The sequence below is a fragment of the Polypterus senegalus genome, chromosome 12 (assembly GCF_016835505.1).
Source record: "Polypterus senegalus isolate Bchr_013 chromosome 12, ASM1683550v1, whole genome shotgun sequence".
Lineage (NCBI taxonomy): Eukaryota > Metazoa > Chordata > Cladistia > Polypteriformes > Polypteridae > Polypterus > Polypterus senegalus.
This window is the reverse complement of record NC_053165.1, coordinates 103,150,332-103,176,879: the sequence shown is the minus strand read 5'-3', so window position 1 is coordinate 103,176,879 and position 26,548 is coordinate 103,150,332. Positions and strand designations below refer to the sequence as shown.

Here is a 26,548-nt window from a genome sequence, read left to right as displayed (position 1 = left end):
CTACAACACACACTCGAGACTGGAGACCTCCCGATCCCTGGCTCCGGTATGGCACTCATCCCAGCTTTGGAGACTTGATTACCCCAATGGCCAAGGACGCACACATTGGGGACTCCAACCACCAAGCCTCCCGACTTCCGCTGCCTTTCCGCGGCTTTTCCACGGCCAGTCGCCTTCCCTTGATCACTCCCGCTATATAATCGCTCAGCGGGAGCGACATCCAACTCAAACACCTGGGTGTAGGCCCTTCACCCCAGGCCCTCGCAGCTGCCCGCGAGCGCTCGTTCGCTCGCTCTCTCTCCCTTTTCACCGACCTGCTTCCTCTCCTGCTCCCGATAACCTCCGTCCTCTCTCCTTTCATTCCTTTTTCTCCCCTTTCTAAAACCGACTCGCGCTTCTTTTTAAAATGACGAGGGGCCATCACAGCTGTAGCATTAGCCACGGGAGCAATCACGGATGTGGGCAGTTCCGCACCTGTGCACTACGTGAGAAACACCCACATCGCCGACTACCCCGCGGCTCGCTACAACAACGCCCCCCTCACAAAGCCGTCTCAGTAATTTATTTAAATATGGCCTTTACTCAACGAGCTGTGGACCCATAACACCACACCTCAACATAACAATGAAACAAGGGGAGGGTGTAAAAGTGCAAAAGGTGGTGCAGTGGTAGTGCTGCTGCTTTGCAGTAAGGAGACTGTGGAAGATTGTGGGTTCGCTTCCCGGTTCCTCCCTGTGTGGATAGCGCTTTGAGTACTGAAAAGCGCTATATAAATGTAATGAATTATTATTAAAAGTGCTTTTATTAAAACAACAACAAAAACAAAGTGTCCAAATAAGTGCAATGTGTTTCAAAACCTTCTTTAAATAAATAATCCATTAAAACAGAAGTGGAGGTTAAAAAAAAAAAACAATAAATAAATCCTTTAAAACGAGGTTAAAACAATGGCATGAAGCAGTCCTTTAGAAACACAAAGCCCGGTTTCTTCTTTTACCTGGCGACTCCCCTGCTTCTCCCATCAGGCTTCTCAACTGGAGAGTCGCCCTACCTGCAGCTGACCTTCTTTCCACTCCTGATCTGGAGGCTTCCCGATCCCTGGCTTCGGTTTAGCACTCTCTAGACCGAGACTTCGATTTCCCCAACGGCCAGGATGCTCATGCCGGGGAATCCATCTCCAATGACTCCCGCCGTCTTCCACAGAAAGCCATCCTTCTTGCTGGTCACTCCCGCTCCTCACAGAATGCTCAGCAGGAGTGACCACAATCGACTGCCCTAGGTGTTGGCCAAACACTTTGCTAGGGCTCAACTGTCCAGCTGTCTGTGAGCCTTCGCTCGCTCTCACTCTCACACACTCACACACACACACTACATCCTGCTTTCTTCCTCTGCAACCTCCCTCTGATCATCAAACACATTTAACCATTAGTCAAATATAACACAAGTAAACACAAAATGCAGTTTTTAAATGATGGTTTTTATTATTTAGGGAGAAAAAATCCAAACCTACATGGCCCTGTGTGAAAAGTAATTGCCCCTGAACCTAATAACTGGTTGGGCCACCCTTAGCAGCAATAACTGCAATCGAGCGTTGCGATAACTTGCAATGAGTCTTTTACAGCACTCTGGAGGAATTTTGGCCCACTCATCTTTGCAGAATTGTTGTAATTCAGCTTTATTTGAGGGTTTTCTAGCATGAACCGCCTTTTTAAGGTCATGCCATAGCATCTCAATTGGATTCAGGTCAGGACTTTGACTAGGCCACTCCAAAGTCTTCATTTTGTTTTTTCAGCCATTCAGAGGTGGATTTGCTGGTGTGTTTTGGGTCATTGTCCTGTTGCAGCACCCAAGATCGCTTCAGCTTGAGTTGACGAACAGATGGCCGGACATTCTCCTTCAGGATTTTTGGTAGACAGTAGAATTCATGGTTCCATCTATCACAGCAAGCCTTCCAGGTCCTGAAGCAGCAAAACAACCCCAGACCATCACACTACCACCACCATATTTTACTGTTGGTATGATGTTCTTTTTCTGAAATGCTGTGTTCCTTTTACACCAGATGTAACGGGACATTTGCCTTCCAAAAAGTTCAACTTTTGTCTCATCAGTCCACAAGGTATTTTCCCAAAAGTCTTGGCAATCATTGAGATGTTTCTTAGCAAAATTGAGACGAGCCCTAATGTTCTTTTGCTTAACAGTGGTTTGTGTCTTGGAAATCTGCCATGCAGGCCGTTTTTGCCCAGTCTCTTTCTTATGGTGGAGTTGTGAACACTGACCTTAACTGAGGCAAGTGAGGCCTGCAGTTCTTTAGACGTTGTCCTGGGGTCTTTTGTGACCTCTCGGATGACTCGTCTCTGCGCTCTTGGGGTAATTTTGGTCGGCCGGCCACTCCTGTGAAGGTTCACCACTGTTCCATGTTTTTGCCATTTGTGGATAATGGCTCTCACTGTGGTTCGCTGGAGTCCCAAATCTTTAGAAATGGCTTTATAACCTTTACCAGACTGATAGATCTCAATTACTTCTGTTCTCATTTGTTCCTGAATTTCTTTGGATCTTGGCATGATGTCTAGCTTTTGAGGTGCTTTTGGTCTACTTCTCTGTGTCAGGCAGCTCCTATTTAAGTGATTTCTTGATTGAAGCAGGTGTGGCAGTAATCAGGCCTGGGGTGGCTACGGAAATTGAACTCCGGTTATTTTTTAACAAGGGGCAATTACTTTTTCACACAGGGCCATGTAGGTTTGGATTTTTTTTCTCCCTAAATAATAAAAACCATCATTTAAAAACGGCACTTTGTGTTATATTTGACTAATGGTTAAATGTGTTTGATGATCAGAAACATTTTGTGTGACAAACATGCAAAAGAATAAGAAATCAGGAAGGGGGCAAATAGTTTTTCACACCACTGTATAGCTTTTGTCACCTCTGTCTCCAAATGTGTGTCAGAGAGTCGACAGCCCAAGATTTGATCAGCACAAAACTTTCTAATATTTCTCGCAGAAAACCCTCTCGCTTCTCCGTGTTCATATGACAGATGCTCGGATAGAATTTTTGATGACAGGCCTTGTTTTGCCGTCTCTAAAACCACGTCTGGGTACTGTTCCAATGTCACGATGATGGTCCAGTCTACACACCAGTGACCAGTGTTTGCTGCAAGTGGCGCATTACCTGACCAGGTTGTTGACCTACAAAAACTTCCGGTTCAGAAAAAATAAATAAAGGTCGTTTTCTCGTTCTCTTTTCTTGCATTTTTCTTTTCTGATGTGTGAAAGAACAAAAGGAAAAAAGTAATTTTTTTGTGTTTTTCATTTTTCCCTTTTAAGCTGAAAATCAAATAATTTTCTCTTTTTCTCTTTTAAATGATACTTTCTGAAATGAAATTTCAAATACCAAAAAGTACAAAGACCTGATTTGTGTTTGTGTTTCCAATTTGTTTTCAGGTTTTCTGATTTGTTTTGGTGCATTGCACTTCAGGGCCACCGTAATCCGAGGTCCGGAGTTTGTCAACGACATGTTCCACCTCACAATCAGCCATCTTCTCAGTGAACTGAATTCACATTACTAGGAGAAGTAAACGACCATGAAAACACTTGTGATATTGAATATAACTAACGCTTAACCTTAAATGACACCTGCCACACACATTTGGTTGTAAAACAGCCGAAGGGCTCATTTCAATGTAATTCCACCCCTGACTGAGGGCTGGCGCTGTCGCCTAATGTCTTTCTTCTTTTTTCATCTGCAGTCCTAATGACTGATAGCCAGAAAAGTCACAAAATCACCTCCAGTTTCCGGTCACCTTCCTCTCCACTGACCTCATTGCCGGTTCTACCTCCACTTGCAGGCAGAATATTGCATCTGAAAAAATGTTACTGCTAAACTAACATTAATCATTTTGTTATTTCATTTTTTCCAATTATACAGGGTTTGCCTATGGCTGCCCCAAATCTTTATGCCCTCTTTTTTACTAAAATGGCATAGTTGGCACCCGAGATTAGCAATCCAGTGGACCTTAACACTAGGCGTGTGCAAAATACTTCGTTTACGATTATATCTTAATTGCTGTTTTAACGATGTCCAAGATTAAATTATCGAGTATGTAACTCACTTTGCAAAAAAATAAAAAAGAAACAGTGCATTCACTAATGCAACAGTATAGACCACTGCGCGTGCACAAAGCAAGTTGCGTAGGCATGTACGTCCAGCAAGCCGCAAGTTACCGTCGCTCCCTGCCTCAAAATGTGTGAACAAACAGCGCCAGATGATAAAACAGCCTCGCCATCTACGTCATCAGAGTTAATTGCCAGACGTGGTTCATTCTCACTTGCATGGCTGTGGTTTAGTTTTGAAAAGACTGATGTTGCTCAAAAGACGGCAACCTGCAAACTATGTGGTAAATCGGTTTCAGTTAAAGACAGCTCGATAAATAACATGTTTCACCATTTGCGAACTAACCACTGCACAGAATACGAAGAATATGAAAAGCTTAAGGAGTCAACTGTCCAGCACAAGTCTAAAGTAACCAAGGTACAAGCACAAAAACACACTCAGCAAACTTTAGCAGACTCATTCTGTAAAAAAGTGCCTTACGACAAGAAAAGCAACAGATGGCGTGACATAACAAACACCGTCACCAATTACATTGCAAAAGATATGGTGCCAGTTCAAGTGGTTGAGAGAGATGGTTTTAAACAGCTATTGAATACTTTAGACCCAAGGTACACACTGCCTGGCCGAAAAAATTTCAGTCAAACAGCTCTGCCTAAGTTGTATGATTCGTGTTGCCAAACTCTGACGCATAATCTGCAAAAGGTTTCACATTTTGCCACAACAACGGATTTATGGTCAAGCCGAACATCCGAGCCATACCTTTCCCTGACGGTGCATTGACGAAAACTGGCAACTGCAAAGCTTCTGTTTCCAAACATCCTACTTCCCACAAGATCACACTGGCGTCATCATTGCGCAAGGTCTGAAAGATGCGCTGGCATCATGGTCACTGCGAGAAGACCGCATGGTTTGCATGACAACAGACAGCGGGGCTAACGTTGTCATTGCACTACGGATTAATAACTGGAAGAGGCTACCTTGATTTGGGCATAGGCTTCATATTGTGATTGGCGAGTAATTTGGGGTTCCTCTATAAAATGGAGTTTAGGTTAAATTGATCTTATTTATTATGACGTTTAAAAATACAAAAAGACCTGATAAGTAAAGCTATAGATGACAAAAATATAATTCAATATAATTTCAAATAATACATTACATTATCTTGGAATTATCGTTATCGACAAAGTCCCAGAAAATATTGAGAATTTTTTTTCCCAATATCGCACACCCTTACTTAACACAGTGGTGGCAGCCTTGAAGGAGGAGGTGCAGACATTACAGCTGCAGGTGGCTGAGAACCGGTCTCTGGTTGCTTGATCCAAGGATCATCAGGCTGCCTGGGTGCTGCTCTGTGAGGAACATTCTCTCCTGCCCTCCAAGGTACTTCGATCTGCCCATCCTAATAAGGATATGGAGATTTACCTCCAGATTTCTGAACGTACAGTAATCCACCATCGCTGGGAATTCACTAAAAGGGCACACAGACTGGCCCCATTAATTACAGAGGAACCTAGGAAGTCCTATTTCTGACCTTGATGAGCAGGCCGGCAGCAATTATGAGTGGCTCTGCAGTCTCAAGCAGTCATGCTATGGGGGCAGCCTGGATGTGGGCACAAGCCTTGGTCAGATAACCCTGAGATCGTCATATTGACAGCCCAAACATAGGGTGGGTAACAATGAGACTCTGCTACTGAGACGATGAAATAGATGTCATGGATCCAAAACTCCACCCTGTGAGGTCACAACTCGACTCTCCATGAGTTCAATCTCAGCATTCAAGTCATGGCTTTTGTCCCCACCTCACTCTCTAAATTATTGGCACACTGGGAGGGACCCTATGAAATCAAAGATGGGAAAGGTTTGTAGATGATTTGGTGAAACAACCAGACCATCGGCCAGACTTATCACATATTGCTGAAACTGTGGAAGGTAAGGGAGCCCAATCCCTACACCGGCCAGCCTCCACTACCTCTTCGTTCATAGGGAACACCTCAATTTAACATCCCAGCAACAAAAGGAGCCTGAAGCACCAATACATTTGTCCCATGAGTGGTTGTAGGTGGACCACACTGATTACACATGACATCATCACAGACCCATGAGTCATTGTCACGGAATGCCCCTCCCCCAGTCTCCCAGAAGCAAAACACACTGAAGTTGACCTTGAGATCAAGCAAATGCTGGACCAGGTGTTACTGAGGAGAGTTTTAGTCCATTGCCTAGCCTGGGGTTAGCAAAGTACTGCTGCTGTTTTGTCCCTCGCTTCTCTGAAAGGACTCACCTTTGATAAACTTAACAAAAAAGCAAACGCCTAACACTGTGGCATGGAATGATAAAACCAAAACTGAATTCTGTGACCTAAAGCAGGTCTTGCATCACAACTGTTTTATTAACTCCCAACTTTTAAATCCCTTTTATCCTCCAGACCAGTGTTTTTCAACCTTTTCGCTGGAGTGGAACCCTGTGCAAATGGTTACCTTGCTCACAGAACACTGTGCAATTATTCACCAGTATATCCTATATCATGGGACTTTTTCGGTGGAACCCTTGGCTAGCACTCACGGAACCCCAGTTGAAAAACACTGCTCCAGACAGTTGCTTCAGACAAAGGTCTTGGTCCATGGCCATGCTGAACCAAAGTGTCAATGGTGTTGGACTCCCTGTGATGTATCTGAATCAGTAACTATTGGACCAGGAGACCAGGTATGTGGCCAGGAAGTGAGAAGCCTTGGTGCTTAAGTAGGTCATTCAGGTCATTCCTCATGAGAGGGGAGTTCACCCTCGTCACTGATCATGTTCCTCTCCAGTGGATAAGATTACATGAAGAGTTAAATCCTCGCATCATACGGTGGTGTTTGGGCCTCCAGTCATATAAATTCACGGTTGAACATATCCATAGCTCCCTCCACACCAAAGCCAATGTGCTCTCCTGGGTATATGGCCTTTCGGTTTGGGCCACCCGTGTCACGTGTGATTGGGACACAACCTAAGGACTAATTCGACTGTAATTCCGCCCCGACTGAGGGATGGTGCTGTCGCCTAACGTCACTCCTCCTGTTTCATCTGCAGATCCAAAGATCAACGGCAAGACGAGTTATGATATCACTTGATTGCTTGAATCCGCCTCTTCCTTTTTACTGACCTCTTAACCTCCACCACCATCTGCAGGCAGTCTACTGCTAGGCTCATTTCTGAAAAGTCATCACCGCTAAACGGACAACAGACATTTTATTTGGTCTCTTTCAATTATACGGGGTTTGCATATAATTGCCCTCTTGGTCTTTTATCATTAAGCAATTAATCACCAAAGTAATTAATCTTCTGTTACCAGAAGTTTAGCTTTTAATATGTATTGACTTTGTTTTCAACTTTTTGCCTCTTGACTTTGTTTTATTAATCTTTTCACCATGATTCCACTAAATACAACTGACAATGACCCTCTAACCCTCCAGCAGTATGTCTCACCCTACTGAATGAAGCCAGAAGACTAAGATGATGTCATCAGCTCTTTGAACGTCTCAGTTCCTTGGTTAAAGTTCTTCAAAGAGCAAACACTGATGAAAAGTGAACAACCTGAAATTGACAGTTGACAGACAAACATCCCTGCGACATTAATAGGAAATCAGAGTGGACGTCCATCAAAACAGAGAAGCTAATTGCAGAACTCGGGACTGAGACTGGGGTGAAGCACACGTGTCACATTAACGCTCATTAGTCGGATTAGTCAGGGCCATTTCATTTACTCTCCCTTTCTGAGTGTCCCGTTGGCACTGCTTAACAAACATCTAAACACATTTGATGAATTATTTGAGTTAATGATTATTTTTAAGGATTTAAAAAATAGTCATCACCTGATAATGTTTATTAATCTTTTTGCTTCACCAGAATTTTTTCTCAGTATCACTTGACCTTAAATTGTCCACAAGCAGCAAATAACATAACATAACACACTAGACATAGAAAACATAACAGATTTAATCTTTTTATTTTTTAACAAGATTCCTTATTCATTCATTTTCATGATTATTAATTGTTGGACAACTTGGCAGTGTGCACTGTTTAGTAATATTTATGATGTATCTTATAACAATATAATTTCCTTATTATTATTATTATTTTCAAATCTTGGGAACTCCTTAAAAAAACTAAATTCTAAAACACTAAATATAGTGAACTTTTTTTTAAAAAAGGAGTTCTGAAATATATATAATATATATATATAATATATAAAATATATATTATATATATATATATATGTATGATTCAATAATACATAAATGAAAAACTACAAATAAAGATATATTGTAGTGATGGATCAGTGCTATAATTTTGACTTGGGTATAGATACCAGTTTTCGGATCGTAGTGACACCAAAAGTGTACTGAAGCAAATAACAGATCCTTCCCATAACCCCCCGCTGACACTCACTAGTCTACCTCGTGCACCGAGCGTGTTGCGCCTGTTGTGCCACATAAATGCAATGCCTCCATACTTCTCTACAAGCTACATTTTCCCTTTTGAATTCTCCAGTGCGTCAAAACTTGCCGTTCCTTGTAGAGTTCACTGTGGAGTCTAAAGCACATTGTATTTGCAGTGGCGTAGCTAGGGCGGGCGGAGTGGGTGGTCCGCCCCGGGCGGCACAGTTTTGGGGAAGGCATTATTGGCCAAAAGGCTCAGTACAATTCGTGTGTAAGCAGCACAAAAAAAAAAGAAAAAAGTTAAATTCTGTGATTTTTATCCACGAATGCTTCAAAAATAATTTTCAGACTGTGACGGCATCAGACACAGCAGTTGAAATTTATGAGGCAAAAATAAACATAAACATTACACCGATGATAATTTCTAGGAAGATAAGCAGCTAATTTACAATGTATAATTTTGTTTCATTATTAATCCGAATGCGTTCTTACTTTGCGCAGAAAACATCCCCACCTATCACTACAGTACACCACACTGGTTCTGGTTTTCGCAGCATAATTATATTAAACTAACAATCAGAACACGGCTTATCAATGCGTCTATACAATATTCTCATCTAGTTGATGCTTATAAATAACTATATGTGAAAAACTATTGCTGTTTTTCTATATATGAATAAATCTAAATTTATCTTCATTTTTCTCTATACGGCATTTTAATTTTCTATTTAAATAGGTTACCATATTCAGATATGATGAAAGGCGGCAAATTGATGCACTGAGTGGCACGAACTCGAGCTACGCCACTGCATATTTGAGGAGATGGCTGATGGGAATTATCCCACACTGAAGCTTCATCCACACTACCATAATTTCATTTAAAAACGCACTCCACACTGGAGTTTTCACGTCATTTTCAAAAGGATCCTTGTCCATACAGAAATGGCCAAAAACGCATATGATATACAAGTTCAAATACACTCGGCACGTACAAATTTGTGGCAAACTCTGCAAAGGGACTTTATAAAGAAAAATTCCCAACCCCATGAAAATCAAATTCCCATGTGCTTCATTTATACGCTTTCAAAACTATCGGTGCATGCAGGACTCACGGCATAGAAACACAAAGAAATTCTTTAAGGGAAGAAGTGGCCCATGTCACGTTAATGCACTGGTTACAGTTGACAGCTGCACTCCTCAGAACGGGCAGCAGTCTTCCTGTCATTAAAAGAAAACACTGCGAATGTTAAAGGGTCGACATCACGCTTAGCTCTATGCTCAGTTGTGAGAGGTTCACTTATAAGAAGCCGACAGCAATCGGAGTGCATCTTGTGCCAAGCAACATTTACAAAACAAACTCAGTAGGCAAACATACATACATACATACATACATAAATAAATAAATAAAATAAATAGATAGATAAATGTGTGTGTGCATCTGCATTATCGGTTTACTGCACTGTGCTTTCGTGTCTCTCTCTGACTTGTAATACTGCGAGCTCAGCTGCATTGTACACCCATCTACTTTGTTGGGCGCTTTGTTATTCATTTTGTTGCAGAATGCACTCCTCTTTACTGAACAGACATAGTTTAAGTAATAAACTCGACCAGAGGAGATCAAATGAGTTACAATCTGATTGTCACAGGGGTCTGAACTTTTCACTACAACAGTAACCCTGCCAGCCATGGAGTTTATTGCTAACCTGTGGAGACTGGTAAATAATCTGCATTTTACGCATGTCTATAGCATTCAAAAGTCACACTGTAAGATGCATACAGGTAAGCGGCACAACAAGCGCCATGGAAAGCAACTCCTCTATGCCTGCTGTGTTGGAAAACGTTTCTCTTCTTTGTTAATCTAGCTCTCAAGTTCGTCTCTATACTCTTCTTATACGCATCGTTAAGGTCAGTTTTCTCAGACTGAATGATTAGAAGGTTGTGAGATGGCAGCTGAGAAAAACTGATTACATTTTCATGCCACGGAAACTAAAGCTTCCTATGCGTCAATGGAGTTGTTTCACATGCTGCTGCTGCTGTAAAAAGTACGATAAATAGCAGCATGCATGTTGCTCAGCCCAGAATTCCCACTTGGATGAACTTTTGTAATTTTCTACACAAGCACGTGGTGACCCATCACAAACCTCCGTGACCCATAGCTTAAGAAACACTGCTCTAGTGCACTGAAAGTGGTGGGGGAGTCAACAGTGTCGGGGGGCGCTAGGCCTTTCATAACTACTATGTATTTTTGGTACCGAAATTCCTTAAATACTGGTACCTTACCGTTTTAAAAACTGGATTTTTCACTACTGGTATACCGCGAAACCCTAATATATCAATGCGCTCTGTTAATAAATATGTAATTTACAGATCACAATATATGCCACAATATTATTTCTGTTCAATCATACTATATACAAAATAAACCGATTTCATTAAGAGCAGGTCATGTCTAAATACAGCTTTGGCAAAGGAAGCACCTCACAAATCAAGATGTCAAATATTAACAATATTCTAATGACATTCAGGAAATATGTCGGCATACTTTTTAAAACTGAAGTTTTTACACAAGTGAAAAAAAAAAAACGTAAATAGCTTTTGGGGTTCACATTTCATTGCAGCAATAAGTACTACAAATAAAGACAGCTAAAACATCATTTTTAGTAAACAGGTGTAATATGAGAAACCAATCCAACTATAATTCTTCTGTCCAAAATAAAAAATTAGCCAGTTGCTTTCACTTTGAAACTAAAGACAGCAACTTGGGGGAAACGATGAATGACACCAAATGTTCAGCAGTGTTACAACTGCTGAAAATGAACTCTTTATGGACAGCTTTGGCTTGTAGATAGCAAGCAGAAATCACCGAACTCAAAGCCGCTGGCCTTTTGTTAGTACTGATGGGTTAAGTTATTAGTTGGACTAAATTTTTTAAGTATAAAAATAAATGTCTCATTTGCCTAAAATAAAAAGATTAACAAATAAAGGAAAAAATAGGTAAAACAGAAGATCTGACCCATAGAGCTATATGTGTAGAGCAAAGGTGTGCCTGTAATTCTATTTTCCACACGTCCCACTTGTTTTTGAAAACAACTCAAGAACTACGCTTAAATGCAAGGATCAGCTTTCTGGAAACATACAAAATGATGGAAGCCCTACAAAAATTATATAAAACAAATCAAAAAGTAAACGGTGTCAATGAGACAGGTATGAAGTAAATGCAAGAGGCAAAGTGAAGCAGCAGCCCCACAGAGACACTGTAAGCAAACCCATCAATGCGCATGGGGTACAGAAAAGGGCACCTGACGAGAAAAAGCTGCTTCTGTTTTACTGTTTAAATTTGTATACAAATTCACTGCTGTATTCTCACTTGTACTAATTTAATCAAATTTATTCTCCTTAAAGCTTGAATTTTTCTTTTTTTTAGATATTACCAAGTGGGTGAGCATTGCACTTGTGTTCCACACTGATTTTCTGCTACCTTTGCAGGATGACTAACAACAAACTTATTGTTACTGTGAACAAATCTAACTGAAATTAAACTGTTCAGCAACATTAAAAGCATATTTTTTACTACTATAGTTTACTGATTTAAAAACAATAATGTATTTGATGTAAGACAGCATATCGCAGACAGCAGCTTTTAATGTAAAAAGACCAACAAGATCTTAAAGGTAAGGGAGATATTCCTGACAAGTGTGATTTGTACTTTACTAGAAATTCAGTGTGCATCACTATACCTGCCTGAAAATGACAAATTTATGATGCTCATTTACAATTCTGAAATGTTTCATTTTTCAGATTTCTCTGAACATCTGGTGGGAAGATTTTCATATTCCCAAACATCTGTTGATTCCTGTGTGTCAAAAAATTCTTCCGTCTCTTCTGCAGCCAGGGCACAATGAGGAACCACATTAATGTCCTTGTCCTTCTCCGCCATTTCTAGTGCAGTCATGTGGTTACAAAGGTGACCGTTATTCTCCAGGCTCGATTTCGAGAAAGAATTCACAGAAGAGTGATTCATAATTCCATGGGTTTCCAAGCCCTCGATATTTGCTGAAGAAGATAACTGCTCACTACTACTTTGCTGTTTTTCATCTTCAGATATTGTTAGTTCACAAGGTGGGTCGGGGCAAGAGTCTTTATAAGAATGCTGGTTTCCAGTAAATCTCTGCCCACTTGCTAAACGTAATTCATTTAAAGGTACACTTTGTTGAGAAGGAACAGTGGTGTGAGCACTTGATTGATTTTCTTGAGCTGTTGATGCCCCATGGCTCCCATGTGCATCTTCACTGCTTTGAGGAGTAAGGGGATTCTTTTCACTGAAACTGAACCTCGGAGAAGTGTCAACTGTTGATGGGGAAGAGGGGCCAGCACTTGAAACAGTGCTGGATGGACCACTGCTGTCTGCAATAAAAGAATATATAATATAGTTACAAATAATATATTTCAGATCTTGAAATTACAATCGATACTTTCCATTTTCAATAATAAATAAGACACAGCTTATACTTTAAACTGTTAAATTAAATGTAAAGACAGTCCTGTTTATTAATTTGGAATTTCAACTGTACTTCTTTAAATGTCTTTAATTAAATACATTATTTATTTATTAGAAGAAGCACTGCACTGTTTTACACCCTGTTTGGACTAAGTTTCAATAAAAGCACAAGGCAGGCGCTTTGCACCATCACTTGTGAAGTGTTCCCATCACTCAGCTCATCTCAGTGCATGACTATCGATGGTCCTGGGTCCAAGGAATATGGCAGCTGTAGCTGACTGACTCGCTCACTCATGAGCAAAAACATTTCCCGTTTTGTTAAAAAGCTGACATTTGGCACAGTGGTACATCTAGGGTAGCAGGTATCTGCTAAGAAAGAACATTTTGATATATTAGTATTTAGGGGTAAAAAAAACCCCAGAAAAACCAAGTACTCCAAAATTTCAAAAATGCCTTGATGGATTTGATTGAAATTGTAGGAATAAAAGCTAACAGAGGGTGGAGCATTCTAATGGATCATTTCAACACAGTGATGACAGGAATCACATGGAGAAATGGTGTGTGCCACTTAATACAAATGATAACTCCCTGCAGAATTGAAGTGAAAGGAGCAAAGTCTGGTGAAGGACATGTTTAGCCAGGTGCTATGGCTGTGAGCGTAGTCAATTTCATGGAACTGATCCACTAATAAAGGCATTTAATATAGATCATGCCAATCCCGTTTAATCTGCAACCTTGTGCAAATCCTGATTTCGGGACTACAATTCCCATTAGCCAGTGATCTGCTTCAGATGATTTCATTAGTGTTCACAAAGTTTTAATAAGAGTATCAGTAAAAGAGGCATTTTATCAAAGGTATAAAGTGCCGATTTTTTTCCCCCCACAACCACTTTGGGATAACAATTTAATTGGCTCGCTCACATTTATTTTAGAGTAGTGTTTCTCAAACATTACGGCTTTCATGAAGCACAATTAGAAAAGCCAGAAGAGGATGGTTCACTAGGTGAAATGAGCACAGTATAAAATGGAGAAAAATACTGCGCAGCACCGTTGATCACTTTGGCGGACCAGGGGTTTGTCATATGTGACAATAAATCTGAGATATCTGATCACCCAACTTTTTTCCCCACCAGTGCATAGCCTCATGTTTTTGAAAACGCCAACACTGTTGTCTATCTGCATATCTAAATCAGCAATCAACAATCTAAATCAACTATAATATGACTTATTTTAAAGCCAAACTTTGACTAGGTGTTTTAATTGACTAAAACACCTAGAAAATCACCATGGTTTAATAAGAGTATCTGGGCTCTTAATTTAGTATGTCAAAAACTAGAGCATAGGTACAGAGCAACAAAACTACAGGTTTTCCAAACTGCATGAACAGTTTTAAACAGTAAAAAAGCTCTCTTTTTGGCCTGCTCTAACTACTATTTTGGATTAGACAACAGAAAAAATTTTCATGTACTGTTTAGAACATCTGCTAATAATAAATGTGAGATATGAGGTATAACGTTAAATACCTAAAATGTCAGCAGAACAGATTTTAATGACAAACTTGACAATGCAAGACCCCATATTTCAGTTGTCATGTCAAAATCTAAATATTGTATTGGGCAAACTCCTTCTCTCTCTCCTTGTGCCCCAGTTCCATAAGTTTAACTTAAAAAATGGAGCCAACTATGTGTTCCTTTTGCACCTTAAAAATAGTGGAAAATTTATATTATTTCTAAATATGGAGGACAATGAGAAATTAATTCTTTCATTTATTTCTACCAGTTTTAGCCTTTGGAACGTGTTATTCACTGGGAATCAAAGCATTTTAACTGCAATTTTAGGCAAATTCAAAATGCTGCTACAATAATCATAACAAGAGCTAAAAAGTACAACATAACTCCTATTCTCAAGTGTTTCTACCGGCTTCCAGTTAAACTAAGGGATGATTTTAAAATCATCCATTTTGTTTTAAATGGCCAATGTCCTGCTTGCCTATCTGAACTTTCACTGTTGACAAACCCAGAACAAGTATTAAGATCTCAAGATGCTGGCCTACTAAGATTCCAAGAATTAACAAAATAACAGTGGAAAATTGAGCTTTTAGTTGCAGGGCCCCAAAACTGTGGGACGATCTGCTAGCTTATATAAAAGATGCCCCTTCAATCTTAAATGTTTTAAATCCAGGCTGAACACTCACTACTTTAGTCTAACTTGCCCTGATTAGAGCTGCTGAACAGCTGTGCATACTGCAACTCTATTTTCTAGCTATATGTATAAAGTATACATAGTAATACATTAAGTATGAATCATTAGTGACCCTTTTCTATTCTGTGTCTCTTCATGGTGTTTTAGTGTGGAAATTGATGCCATTTCTCTACTTTGAAGCGGTTTACCTGCCCATGGATAGCTATCCAAGATAAAAGAAGTCTTGGAATCAAAGATTTAAAAATTCTGGTGTCATATAAGATGGTCCAGCATGGACTTAACTTTAGAATGTCCAAGGGAGGGGGCAGTCAGTTGACTTAAGTCTCCAGAAATGTGGCTGTGTCTGACTTTGTCTATGACTTTATGTTATAACTGATCAGGTGCTCCTAGAGGTTTATTTTCTCCAGGAAGGCTGCTAACTACAGTTTTTGTTTTCCTTTCCTTTGTTGTCAACTGGCCTTAGTTCAACAACAATATTAATGGAAAGATATTTTAAGTTCCACTTATAATAATCAGCTTGGAACTGTTTTGTTTTACTGTTTTAAACAAATGCGTGTATACATGTAATTAATGTATGCACATCATGTAATTAGAAATTTGTAAAATGTGTTATTCCAATATACCTGTGCATTTGGTACAATGCTCTGGAACTCAGTGAATATCACTGTCCAAAAATAAACTGAAATAGAGGTCTCAAACAGTGACCTTCTCTGGCTAGCACAAAATTATGTCTGCTTAGGATTAATTAACCCTTTTCTTCAGGAAAATAAATGATTTTAAACCTGTCTCTCCCATTTGTGCACCTTGGTTTCTATTGACAAGGTTGAACTCTATGTAGAATTCACATCATTCATTATAATCTTCCTCTCAGTTTATTCTAATTAATTTAGTTTTATTGTTGTGGAGCACTCTTCACTGAGTGTAGGCACAGGCACTCTTGAGTTCCAAACACTGGTATACGCTAGTGGAACAGAGGGGGACACTGATCAAAGGAAACACAGATTCTTCTCCAAAGCAGCCTTAGCCCAAGCTAAAACCAAATGTTTGAGAGAGGATTCAAGTATATACATTTGATAATAAAGGAAGGAGATGACAAATATTAATTTTGTTCTTGCGTGTACATAAGTCCAGTTTTTTGGTTCATATTTTGTGCATTTGTTTATCCGCAGAGCCTTGGAATGATAACTTTTTTCAATATAGTCCCTGCCCAAGGTAGTGTAAGGATGCCTATTAACACTAGAATCCCCAAAGTCTACGAAAAAAAAACGTAATCCCAGGCCACCTTAAATTCCTTTGCACCTCTCCTCATCAGCGTCTTTTGTTTTGCAAATGTGTCAATCAGCACAAGCAGACTTTCTGTACAAAGGTAGAACTGTAACAACAGACAATGTGTTCAAGTCGCTTTCCCTGTCTAATAGACTGCTGCACTGCAACACAACCCTGCTTGGCACCATAAATAAAGTGGGACTTCCACCTGCAGCTAAAGTCACTTTCCACTCTCCACACTAGTGTTTAGATCTGGCAGTGCCATGCGGACGGTGTATGCACCCAAAATGAAGTCTTTCTGCATTCCCAGTACCATGCACCATAATGTGGAGTTTGGGCAAGATCGGGAAAAAAAATATGTTCAATGACAACTCATGTTCAAATGACATAGTGCTTTCAAATAATGACATTTTCATGCATGGATGTGTGTGTGCATGCGTGAGAGAAGCAGAGACAGATTTGATATCATTCAAGTGGTTACTGGAATATAAAATAAACACTTTCGCAAATGTATAACCAAACAAGTGTGCTTTTATTAAAGAATAAAATTGAATAAAAAAAAAAATCAAGTGACAAGATACCAAGAAGAAATGATTCACCAGCATTTCTTATATCCCTTCAGCGATATCTTTTACAGGTAGCAAAATTTACATTGGGTGTTACAGAATGAATTTGAATGTATGTTTTTATTATATTATAGTGATAATAATAGCAACTCACTATTCAAAACAGGAATAACTCAGACTCCAACTCACAACCTCTTGATTAAAAGACAGAAGTTCTTACCTCTGCACAAGACAAACAGACATGTCAGCTGATATTTAGGCTTAGGTTTTTACTCATTGACAGCAACAAATTATTTTTTTTTCTTTGGGTATATTCTTGAATAAAAGCTCACTTGTGTTGTTATACTCTTTATGAAAGTGTTTATTTGGTATGTGGACATCAGTCTTCGCACATTATGTACTTTATGGCTGCATTTTGTCATTTTCTGTTTTAGTTATGTGTTAGACATTTCTTGCCTTGCATTTCCTGTCATCTGACATTTACCTAGATCGTTATAGACATGGAACACACATGAAATGTATGTATCCCAAATAACAATACTTAATTTAACCTATACAATTCCAAACACCTCACTGCCAGATAAAGAGACGTCAGCTCCTGAGAATTTTGTATCTGACTTGACTTCAGCTTTCTCAGTAAGGGGGATGAGTGACCAGGCTGCTTGCTGCTTGTACTGATCAACACATTTGCAAAACAAAAGATACTGATGGAGAGATGCAATGGAATTTAAGGTGGCCCAGGATTACAACTTTTTTTGTAGGCTTTAGGGATTCTAGTGTTAAAGGGAAAACACAGAAACATTGACTCTGCACAGAAGGAAGCAAGATGCATACCACACTCCCATCTACATTGGGGAGAAAACTGTAGAGAGGGTCAACAGTTGTAAATTTCTTGGAGTGACCATCACTGATTATCTGTAGTGGAAACAACACATGTTGGCTACCATCAAGAAGACTCAGCAATGTGTTTACTTCCTCAGATACCTAAGAAAAGCCCGGCTGTTTCAGTCTCTGCTCACCAAAATTCTTAGGTGCACAGTGGAGTCTGTTCTTACTGGTTGCACTACATCTTTGTTTGATACAAGTTCAGCTTAGGACTACATAACAATACAGAAGGTCTAATGGGATTATTACTGGAACATAGCTTCCTTCTGTCCAGAACACAAACATCAGACATTAGTCATTCAGTTACTTTTCCCTCCCCTTCATTCTAGCAAATGGTTAAAGACCATTAGTCCTCATACCACTTGATTAAGAGACAGTTTTTAATCCTTTAAAGACTACTTAAGAGCCACTTAAACTGACAACAGCACGATCATACCTGATCTGTGTCCTTAACTCTAAAATCTAAAATTAAGTGGTGTTTTATTTATTGTGTTAAATTTCTTCTTAGACGTTCGAGACACACAACTAAGAAATGTATTGGTCCTTGTACACACGATAATAATGCTGTACTTGAAACTTGACCATTTATGAATCTACACTTCATTTCATGTTTCTAGTTTAAAGCTGTTTAAATACATAATACATAAATATAAATAAATAAATACACAAATAGTTTAAATACATAACAATTAACAACTCAAAAAAGAGGTTAATGAAAAGGTCTGGAACATATGTGTAGAATCTTGATGACTGTAAATAAAATTAGCAGCACAAACTAATTTCTGTTCAGAATGGTATATACTCTGGAAAAGGCATATACTGAAAACATTGTTAAACCACACTATTTAATGAATTAAGACATTGTGGGATGATTTATTGACCTTTAAGTTACAGATATTATTTCTCAGTTATAAATGCTATGTTTTCCCTTTGACCATTCCAATCTGGCCCAGAGTTACAAAATTTACTGAGAATGTAAATGTCTGCACTGCATTGTACTTCTATTCATTTCAAGTTTAGTTTTTGGCTCTTGGGATTTGGAAGTACTGTAGCTCCATACATTTTGACCAAGAAAAGAGTATAAACAAGAGGAAAATGGTTAAATCAATCTTCTTCTGGCAGTATGATAACAGGCCATGTTAAATGAACAAAAAATCTTCAAAAATAAAAAATGTAAACAAAGGAGTAGATTATTTCTCCAGCAACTGACCTATCTAACTAAACTGTAAAACATTTATGGTCCAGTTATTGAGTGAACTTACACCAGGGCGGTCGATCACTGCGGTGACGCATTGACAGAGATGTCACAGATGATTGGAAGACATGGTGTGGAATAAAGGCATCCACTGCTGACTGATTAGAGCAATCAAACATAGATGAAAGAGCTGGAGAAAACAAAAAAATGTATATATATATCATGAAATCTGTCAATATAATTTTATTTTAGGATTTTGTATTTAAAAACAAAAATAACTATCCACATATAAGAACATTCTTACTGAGATTTTATCTTAAAATATCCCAAAATAATATTATAACTAAAAGTACCAGAGTCTGTAAGAGCACTCTTTTACAGAGGACTAATAACTCTGCATGAAGATGGATGGTGCAGAATGGCTCTGCAATTCCATCTGAGCATCTAAAGGTACATATTTATTAATGTTTAGCTATGACCTAGACATACTTTTCTGTATTTTTATTCAATATTTTTTAATTCCACTACATATACAATACTCTAAAATATCCTTAGGAGTTAAGTCTTGTAAGTGATGCAATGTTAATGAGATAAATTATTTACCTTGGTTAGCCTGGCAATTGGTGTCTGCTCCCCTTTCACAGATACTTGTCAGGAAGTCATCCACCTGTTTTAGGGAGAGTGAGTTGTGAAGTGTTTCCAAGGGATAGACTGAAGGTACCATTGAACAACCCTCAAAACCTGTCAAAAAACATTTTTAGTATTTATTTAAATTTACACTGGTACTGCAGATGCAACTAAACACAGAGAAAGGTTTCTAGTGTTCACTGGATAGCTTAGCTAATGTTCTCTTCAAATTATCAAATTATGTTATGTTACAAACAACCCAGAAATGTGGAATATTTGTATTTTAAGATGGCTGAAATTGCTGTATGTTAAAAACCAAGGACATCAAAAACCAAATAAACGAAAAAGATGTCAATATTTAAAAAAAAAGTGCATCAAGCAACTGCAAAAGCAATGCTGTTCTGGAGGCACTTTAGTGCAAAAACCCAGAAAGAAAATAGACTTGCATTCCAATCCTACATAAACTCTTCACTCTACAATAAAACAAACAGCCAAGCAGCAAGGAGAAGGAGAAGTGTTAAATGGGAATCTGCAAACCCATAATAGAAGTGAAAGTTAGATAGTGCCATGCCACCTTCTGCTTTAGATCTCTGTAGAGTCGCCTTTTTAATACATGGCTGTTTTGAGTACCAGATAAAGGAAGTTATAATTGCACATACTTCTTAAATAATGATGTATATAGGGATGCTATGAAAGGGGAATGAGTTTTGGATATTCATCTTGATATCTTAGTAGAGGGAGGAGCATTTACAGCTTCATTAAAGGTTTTTTTTTTTTTAATATTACCTTGTGATAATTATAACCCTGCAGTTGGTTGGCACTCTGCCCAGGATTGGTTCCTGCCTTGTGCCCTGTGTTGGCTGAATTGGCTCCAGCAGACCCCCGTAACCCTGTGTTCGGATTCAGCGGGTTAGAAAATGGATGAATGGATGGATAATTATTACCATGTATTTAAACTGTTCTGATATAATCAAGAAAAAGCTATCTAACCTGGACTGAGGCACCAGAGAATTCCCCTGAAAAAGCATGCTTTTATTCAAATTAATTTTGAACTTAGATTTAATGACATTCTCCTAATACTAATTAATGGCACAGATAAATGCAGATCTGAAATATATGGTAACATTTAATCTGCATTATCAGATATCTTCTGTGACTGGAACAAACAACTACTGGTTCAATATAGATCACAAGCAGTATTGGTGATAATGAACAGTTATAGTTCTTGGTTTAACCCCAACCTTCTTTACACTGTGAGAAATATTAAAATGTATACTATTCCATAAATGTGCTAGGTAATTGCTTGCTTTCTCATTTGTGTTCCACTTGCACTGTTTATCTCCATTATTCTGTTTTGAACTGTCTGCTTATGCATCCGTTGTGCTAAAATCCTATTGTTCTTTTTTCTATGTTCATAATGATGGTGGCATGACTTAAAGGTAAATCTTTTCCTCCTCCTCCTCCACTTTGTGCTCTATTCAACACTAGTTATTATTAGCTTATCAGCAACCAGTTGGTCCACAATTTATTTAAGATATACGAACAATGTTGGTTACATTACAAGGCAAAGAAGCTACTTTCTGTTGCTCTTATTCTTGGTAATCACTTATTGCAGCCTTCTTTAACCTAATCCTAATGTACTTGAATTATTCAAACTAAAAAGGTGCAGATTTAATCTTCCAGTGACACAGTTTTTCTTCAAATTGAAATTTTGTGTAAAGTAAGCTATCCAACTTTCTTCTTCTTTCATCTGTACCTATCCCTGAGGTGATACTGGCTAGTGTGGAGGAAGATTCAGATGTCCATCATTCATTCAAACACTGCATTTAAAATGAGCAATTTGGAGTTCAAGATTAATTAATCACTAATCGTGGCAGCTCAGTCATTTGAAAAATGTCTGTTTCAACAAATAGCTGTTCATGAACTTGTGTTTCAGCTAAGGGCATTGCAACAGAATGTGTCAGCTACAACATCAGCAGCAGGACCAATTGTTATCGTTAAACAACTGCAAATCCCCTTTTCAGAGCATTACTCAAGAGACCTAAATAAGTAGGGGGTTTTGGGCTAATTTTTTTACAGCCAGTTATTACTGTGGTTCAGTGAAATCTAAGACAGCGTTTACTATTCATTAGATAGAGAGATCGACAGATAGATTGACATTTACTGTAGACAGGAAGTTTTGCTTTTTACATAAGTTCAACAAATAAATAAATATTAGTATATTATGACAAACAACAACCAGAGAAAAAGTAAGTAACCAAAAGTAGGCTGCTTAATTTAATACAAGGAAGGAATTCAATTTGTGACATTATAAATATTAAAGTTCACCTGGAAGAGCTGGAATTAGGCTTGCAGCAAATAATCAACTCATATACATGATATGGATTCTTATAATTTACAACTCAAAACTCAATTATTTTTCTCCAAATAACTTTGCCTTTCTTTCACTTTCTCTCACACACACACACACGATTCAGGCTAAGACACTATACATGTATCATGTATGTACTGCGTTGTCATGGCTAATATCGGTGATTTGGTTTCATGCTTATTATTATTATTATATCCATGAAATACTTCATATATTAAAGTGCACAGTTAATCATTAATAAATGTATTATTTGCTAAGAAAAAAAAAATCACATTTCAGACTACAAAAATATTACACCCAAAGGTACAATCTGCAAATGAGATTAGGCTTCAGAACCAGTTAAGCGTAATGCACCTGTGTTTTTAAACTTCAACCAAAAACATTTATCACTTATTCCTATGTGAACATATGGCATGAGCGCAAGAAAGCTGAATTGATGAAAACAATGCCAGGCAAAACAATAAAAACAAACCATAAAACCCCTCAGCTAAATAACCTTCAGAGTCCAAACTTGGTAATTAACAAACCAGTCAATTACAAAGGTACTCAGATTTAAACATTTTTTTTACAAAAATTACATTCCAGATAAATTCTGGCTTTCATCAGTAAAACAAAATCTCACTTAAATCACAATTTATCTAAGATGGAAAAATCATTAAAATATAAATTAAGAATATATTAATTTAAAACAGGCTTCAAGAACATCTTAACAAGGCTGATCAGAAAGATGTTCTCTTTGACTTCAAAAGTAATCCTTTGTCAATAACAAAGAGATCAATAGGTAAGAGTATAGGTGCTCACAGCATTAATGACATACAAGTTCTTATTCAATGGTGGCTTATAAAAACAAACCCAAGAAGGGATCAGGATCATTCTGTCTAGCCCTTACCCCTGACTTGCTGTCCAAATGGCAGTGTCACAAATTTGGTTCAGCTGAGTCCAGTGGTGTACAAGCACAAAAGTGCTTCTTCAACAAATGTGCCATTCAAAAATGTCACATTAGGCTGCTGAGTTAATCTACTTCAACAAAGTGCTCAGTTTTGTAAACTGCAGATTCGATAAGCAAGTTGGGAAAAGTAATGTATGGCACTGTTTCTATAAAAAAAAAAAAAAAACTATCATCTTCTACACCAGCTAATCAGTGTACTGTGATGAATTCAGTTTGGAAACCGCTGACATTTTTTTTTTGTGTCTAACCAGCAAACATTATACAAGTACACTAAACGACAATGACTTAAGTCATTCCAGATTTCACCAACATTTGCTGAACCTTGATGAATTTAGTAGCTGCAGAATACATGACTATATTTTTTAGAAATTAACTGCATTTTATTTTACTCTGGGTATAAGTAAATAGTTCCTGAGGTGCTTCTTGAACCCACAGGCTTCATGTCCATGATACTTCTCCCACATTGCAGACCATCTGGTAGACGTTGAGGCAGCTTCATCCCATTTACCTATCAACACACCTGAACTTTTACAACTATGATCCTTAGTTCCATTTAACATGCATGACAATGCATAAACTTATCTAATCCTACTAGACTAAAAACACCAACTCCACCATTCTGAGGTTGCGAGTTCAAATCCCACTTCTGACACTGACCATGAGCAAGTCACATCACCGGCTTGTGATCCATTTGGAAAAATGAAAGAAATTTAACCAATTATATCTCAAACATTGCAAGTTGCTATGGATAAAAGCGTCTCCAAATAGTAATGAGCTGAGAATTAAAGCCAAACACAGCATGTATTTTCCATAAATATCTCTTCTCTATACTCTGTTTCCTGATGAAGTGATATGGTAACATAATAAAAAGTATTCATTTTTATGAAGAACATAAATGTTTCTAGATGACTCCTAAACCTTTAAACTTTTCTTACACTGTTAAAACATTTCAGTGCAACATTTGACGCCATTGACCATTCTATTTTACTACACAGACTGGAAAGTTAAATTAGGCTCACAGGTACTGTGCTGGCTTGGTTTAGTTATTATTTATCAGATATACCAGTAATATGCTGTCAGTACTCCATCATTATACTCAAAAGTAAAATATGGATTTCCGCAGGAATCAGTACTGGGACCTATATTGTTTTCACTTTACATGCTTCCACTGGGAGCAATCATTTGAAAACATCACATTAATTTTCATTCATATGCATTTGACACCAAATTATACCTTGCTTTTAGACCAATTGACATTTCTCTATTGCTGTACTTAATTAACTGTGTCAGTGTGTTAAAGTGGATGGATGAGAACTACAGTACCTGCCTCTGAATACAGAAAAAACTACATTTAGTAGAGGGAATGATGCTCACTGCAACAACATTCTGTCACTCTTTAAATTCGTTGGAATCACCATTAGTTTTACTGAATCAGCATGCAATGTAAGTGTCATATCTGAAACTAGCATGTCATGTAAAGCACACAATGCAAAACTGTCCAGAACAGGTTTACATGGAGATTCATAACACATGGATAGGTTATTGAAAAATATTGATTATTTAAAAAGCAATATTTGATTATTTTATAATATCATTCAGTAGACAACATATGGTAGATGTTTTATAAAGAAGATGCCATTGCACTGTATTAAAACAAGGAGCTCCCCACAAGTGTGGACTCTAATGTGTTGATACATATGTTAGTTAAATTATGGTGAATTTGGAATGAGTTCAGGACTGTGAAACAGTTTTTTTCTTCTTCTTAAAGATCAATGTTATTTTGTTCTACATGCTCCAAATAAGAATGTTAACTGTTCATTACTATTAAGGAATTTGTTCTTAAATGTCATCCCATGATTATGCATATGTTATAAAGTCACTATGTAGACACCCTTCAAATAAAAGTGTCAGTAAAATTTATCACATTATATTAATGTCCTCTATGTATGGGTAAGTAATCTGTAAAAAAAAAAGCCACCACTTCAAATTTACCAGTGCATGCTTTATATACACACATATATATATATATATATATATATATATATATATATATATATATATATATATATATATATATATATATATATATATATATATCTCTCAAAAGAATTAAAGGAACACTTTTTAATAAGAGTATAGCAGGAAGTCAATGAACCTTATGGGATACTAATCTGGTCAGTTAAGTAGCAGAGGGGGTTGTTAATCAGTTTCAGCTGCTGTGGTGTTAATGAAATTAACAACAGATGCACTAGTGGGGCAACAATGAGATGACCCCCAAAACAGGAATGGTTTAACAGGTGGAGGCCACTGACATTTTTCCCTCCTCATCTTTTCTGACTGTTTCTTCACTAGTTTTGCATTTGGCTACAGTCAGTGTCACTACTGGTAGCATGAGGTGATACCTGGACCCTACAGAGGTTGCACAGGTAGTCCAACTTCTCCAGGATGGCACATCAATACGTGTCATTGCCAGAAGGTTTGCTGTGTCTCCCTGCACAGTCTCAAGGGCATGGAGGAGATTCTAGGAGACAAGCAATTACTCTAGGAGAGCTGGAGAGGGCCATAGAAGGTCCATAACCCATCAGCAGGACCAGTATCTGCTCCTTTGGGCAAGGAGGAACAGGATGAGCACTGCCAGAGCCCTACAAAATGACCTCCAGCAGGCCACTGGTGTGAATGTCTCTGACCAAACAACCAGAAAGACTTCATGAGGGTGACCCAAGGGCCCCATGTCCTCTAATGGGCCCTGAGCTCACTGCCCAGCAGCATGCAGCTCGATTGGAATTCGCCATAGAATACCAGAATTGGAAGATGCACCACTGGTGCCCTGTGCTTTTTCCAGATGAGAGCAGGTTCACCCTGAGCACGTGACAGAAGTGAAAGGGTCTGGAGAAGCCATGGAGAACATTATGCTGCCTGTAACATCATTCAGCATGAGCAGTTTGGTGGTGGGTTAATGATTGTCTGGGGAGGCATATCCATGGAGGGTCACACAGACCGCTACAGGCTTGACAAAGGCACCTTGGCTGCCATTAGGTATCAGGATGAAATCCTTGGACCCATTGTCAGACCCTATGCTGGTACAGTGGCTCCTGGTGCACGACAATTCCTGGCCTCATGTGTTCAGAGTATGCAGGCAGTTCCTGGAGGATGAAGGAATTGATACCATTGACTGGCCACCACACTTTCCTGACCTAAATCCAATAGAACACCTCTGGGACATTATGTTTTGGTCCATCCAATGCCACCAGGTTGCACCTCAGACTGTCCAAGAGCTCAGTGATGCCCTGGTCCAGATCTGGGAGGAGATCCCCACAACACCATCTGTCATCTCATTAGAAGCATGCACCGATGTTGTCAGGCATGTATACAAGAACACAGGGGCCATACAAAGTGCTGCGTACAATTTTGAGTTGCTGCAATTAAATTTTGGCAAAATGGACTAGCCTGCCACATAATTTTTTCAC

The 26,548-nt window shown here is 38.5% G+C and overlaps 1 protein-coding gene across 1 annotated transcript in view; it reads right to left on the bottom strand.

The window, feature by feature from the left end:
• Positions 1–9,073: 9,073 nt before the first annotated feature.
• Positions 9,074–26,548, bottom strand: part of LOC120541445 (inositol hexakisphosphate and diphosphoinositol-pentakisphosphate kinase 2-like) — a 267,227-nt gene continuing 249,752 nt past the window's right edge. Inside the window, 3 exon segments of the mRNA XM_039773073.1 lie at positions 9,074–12,926; positions 19,202–19,324; positions 19,738–19,875. Of these exon segments, the coding sequence (XP_039629007.1) occupies positions 12,310–12,926; positions 19,202–19,324; positions 19,738–19,875 (878 nt within the window). The 3' untranslated portion in view covers positions 9,074–12,309.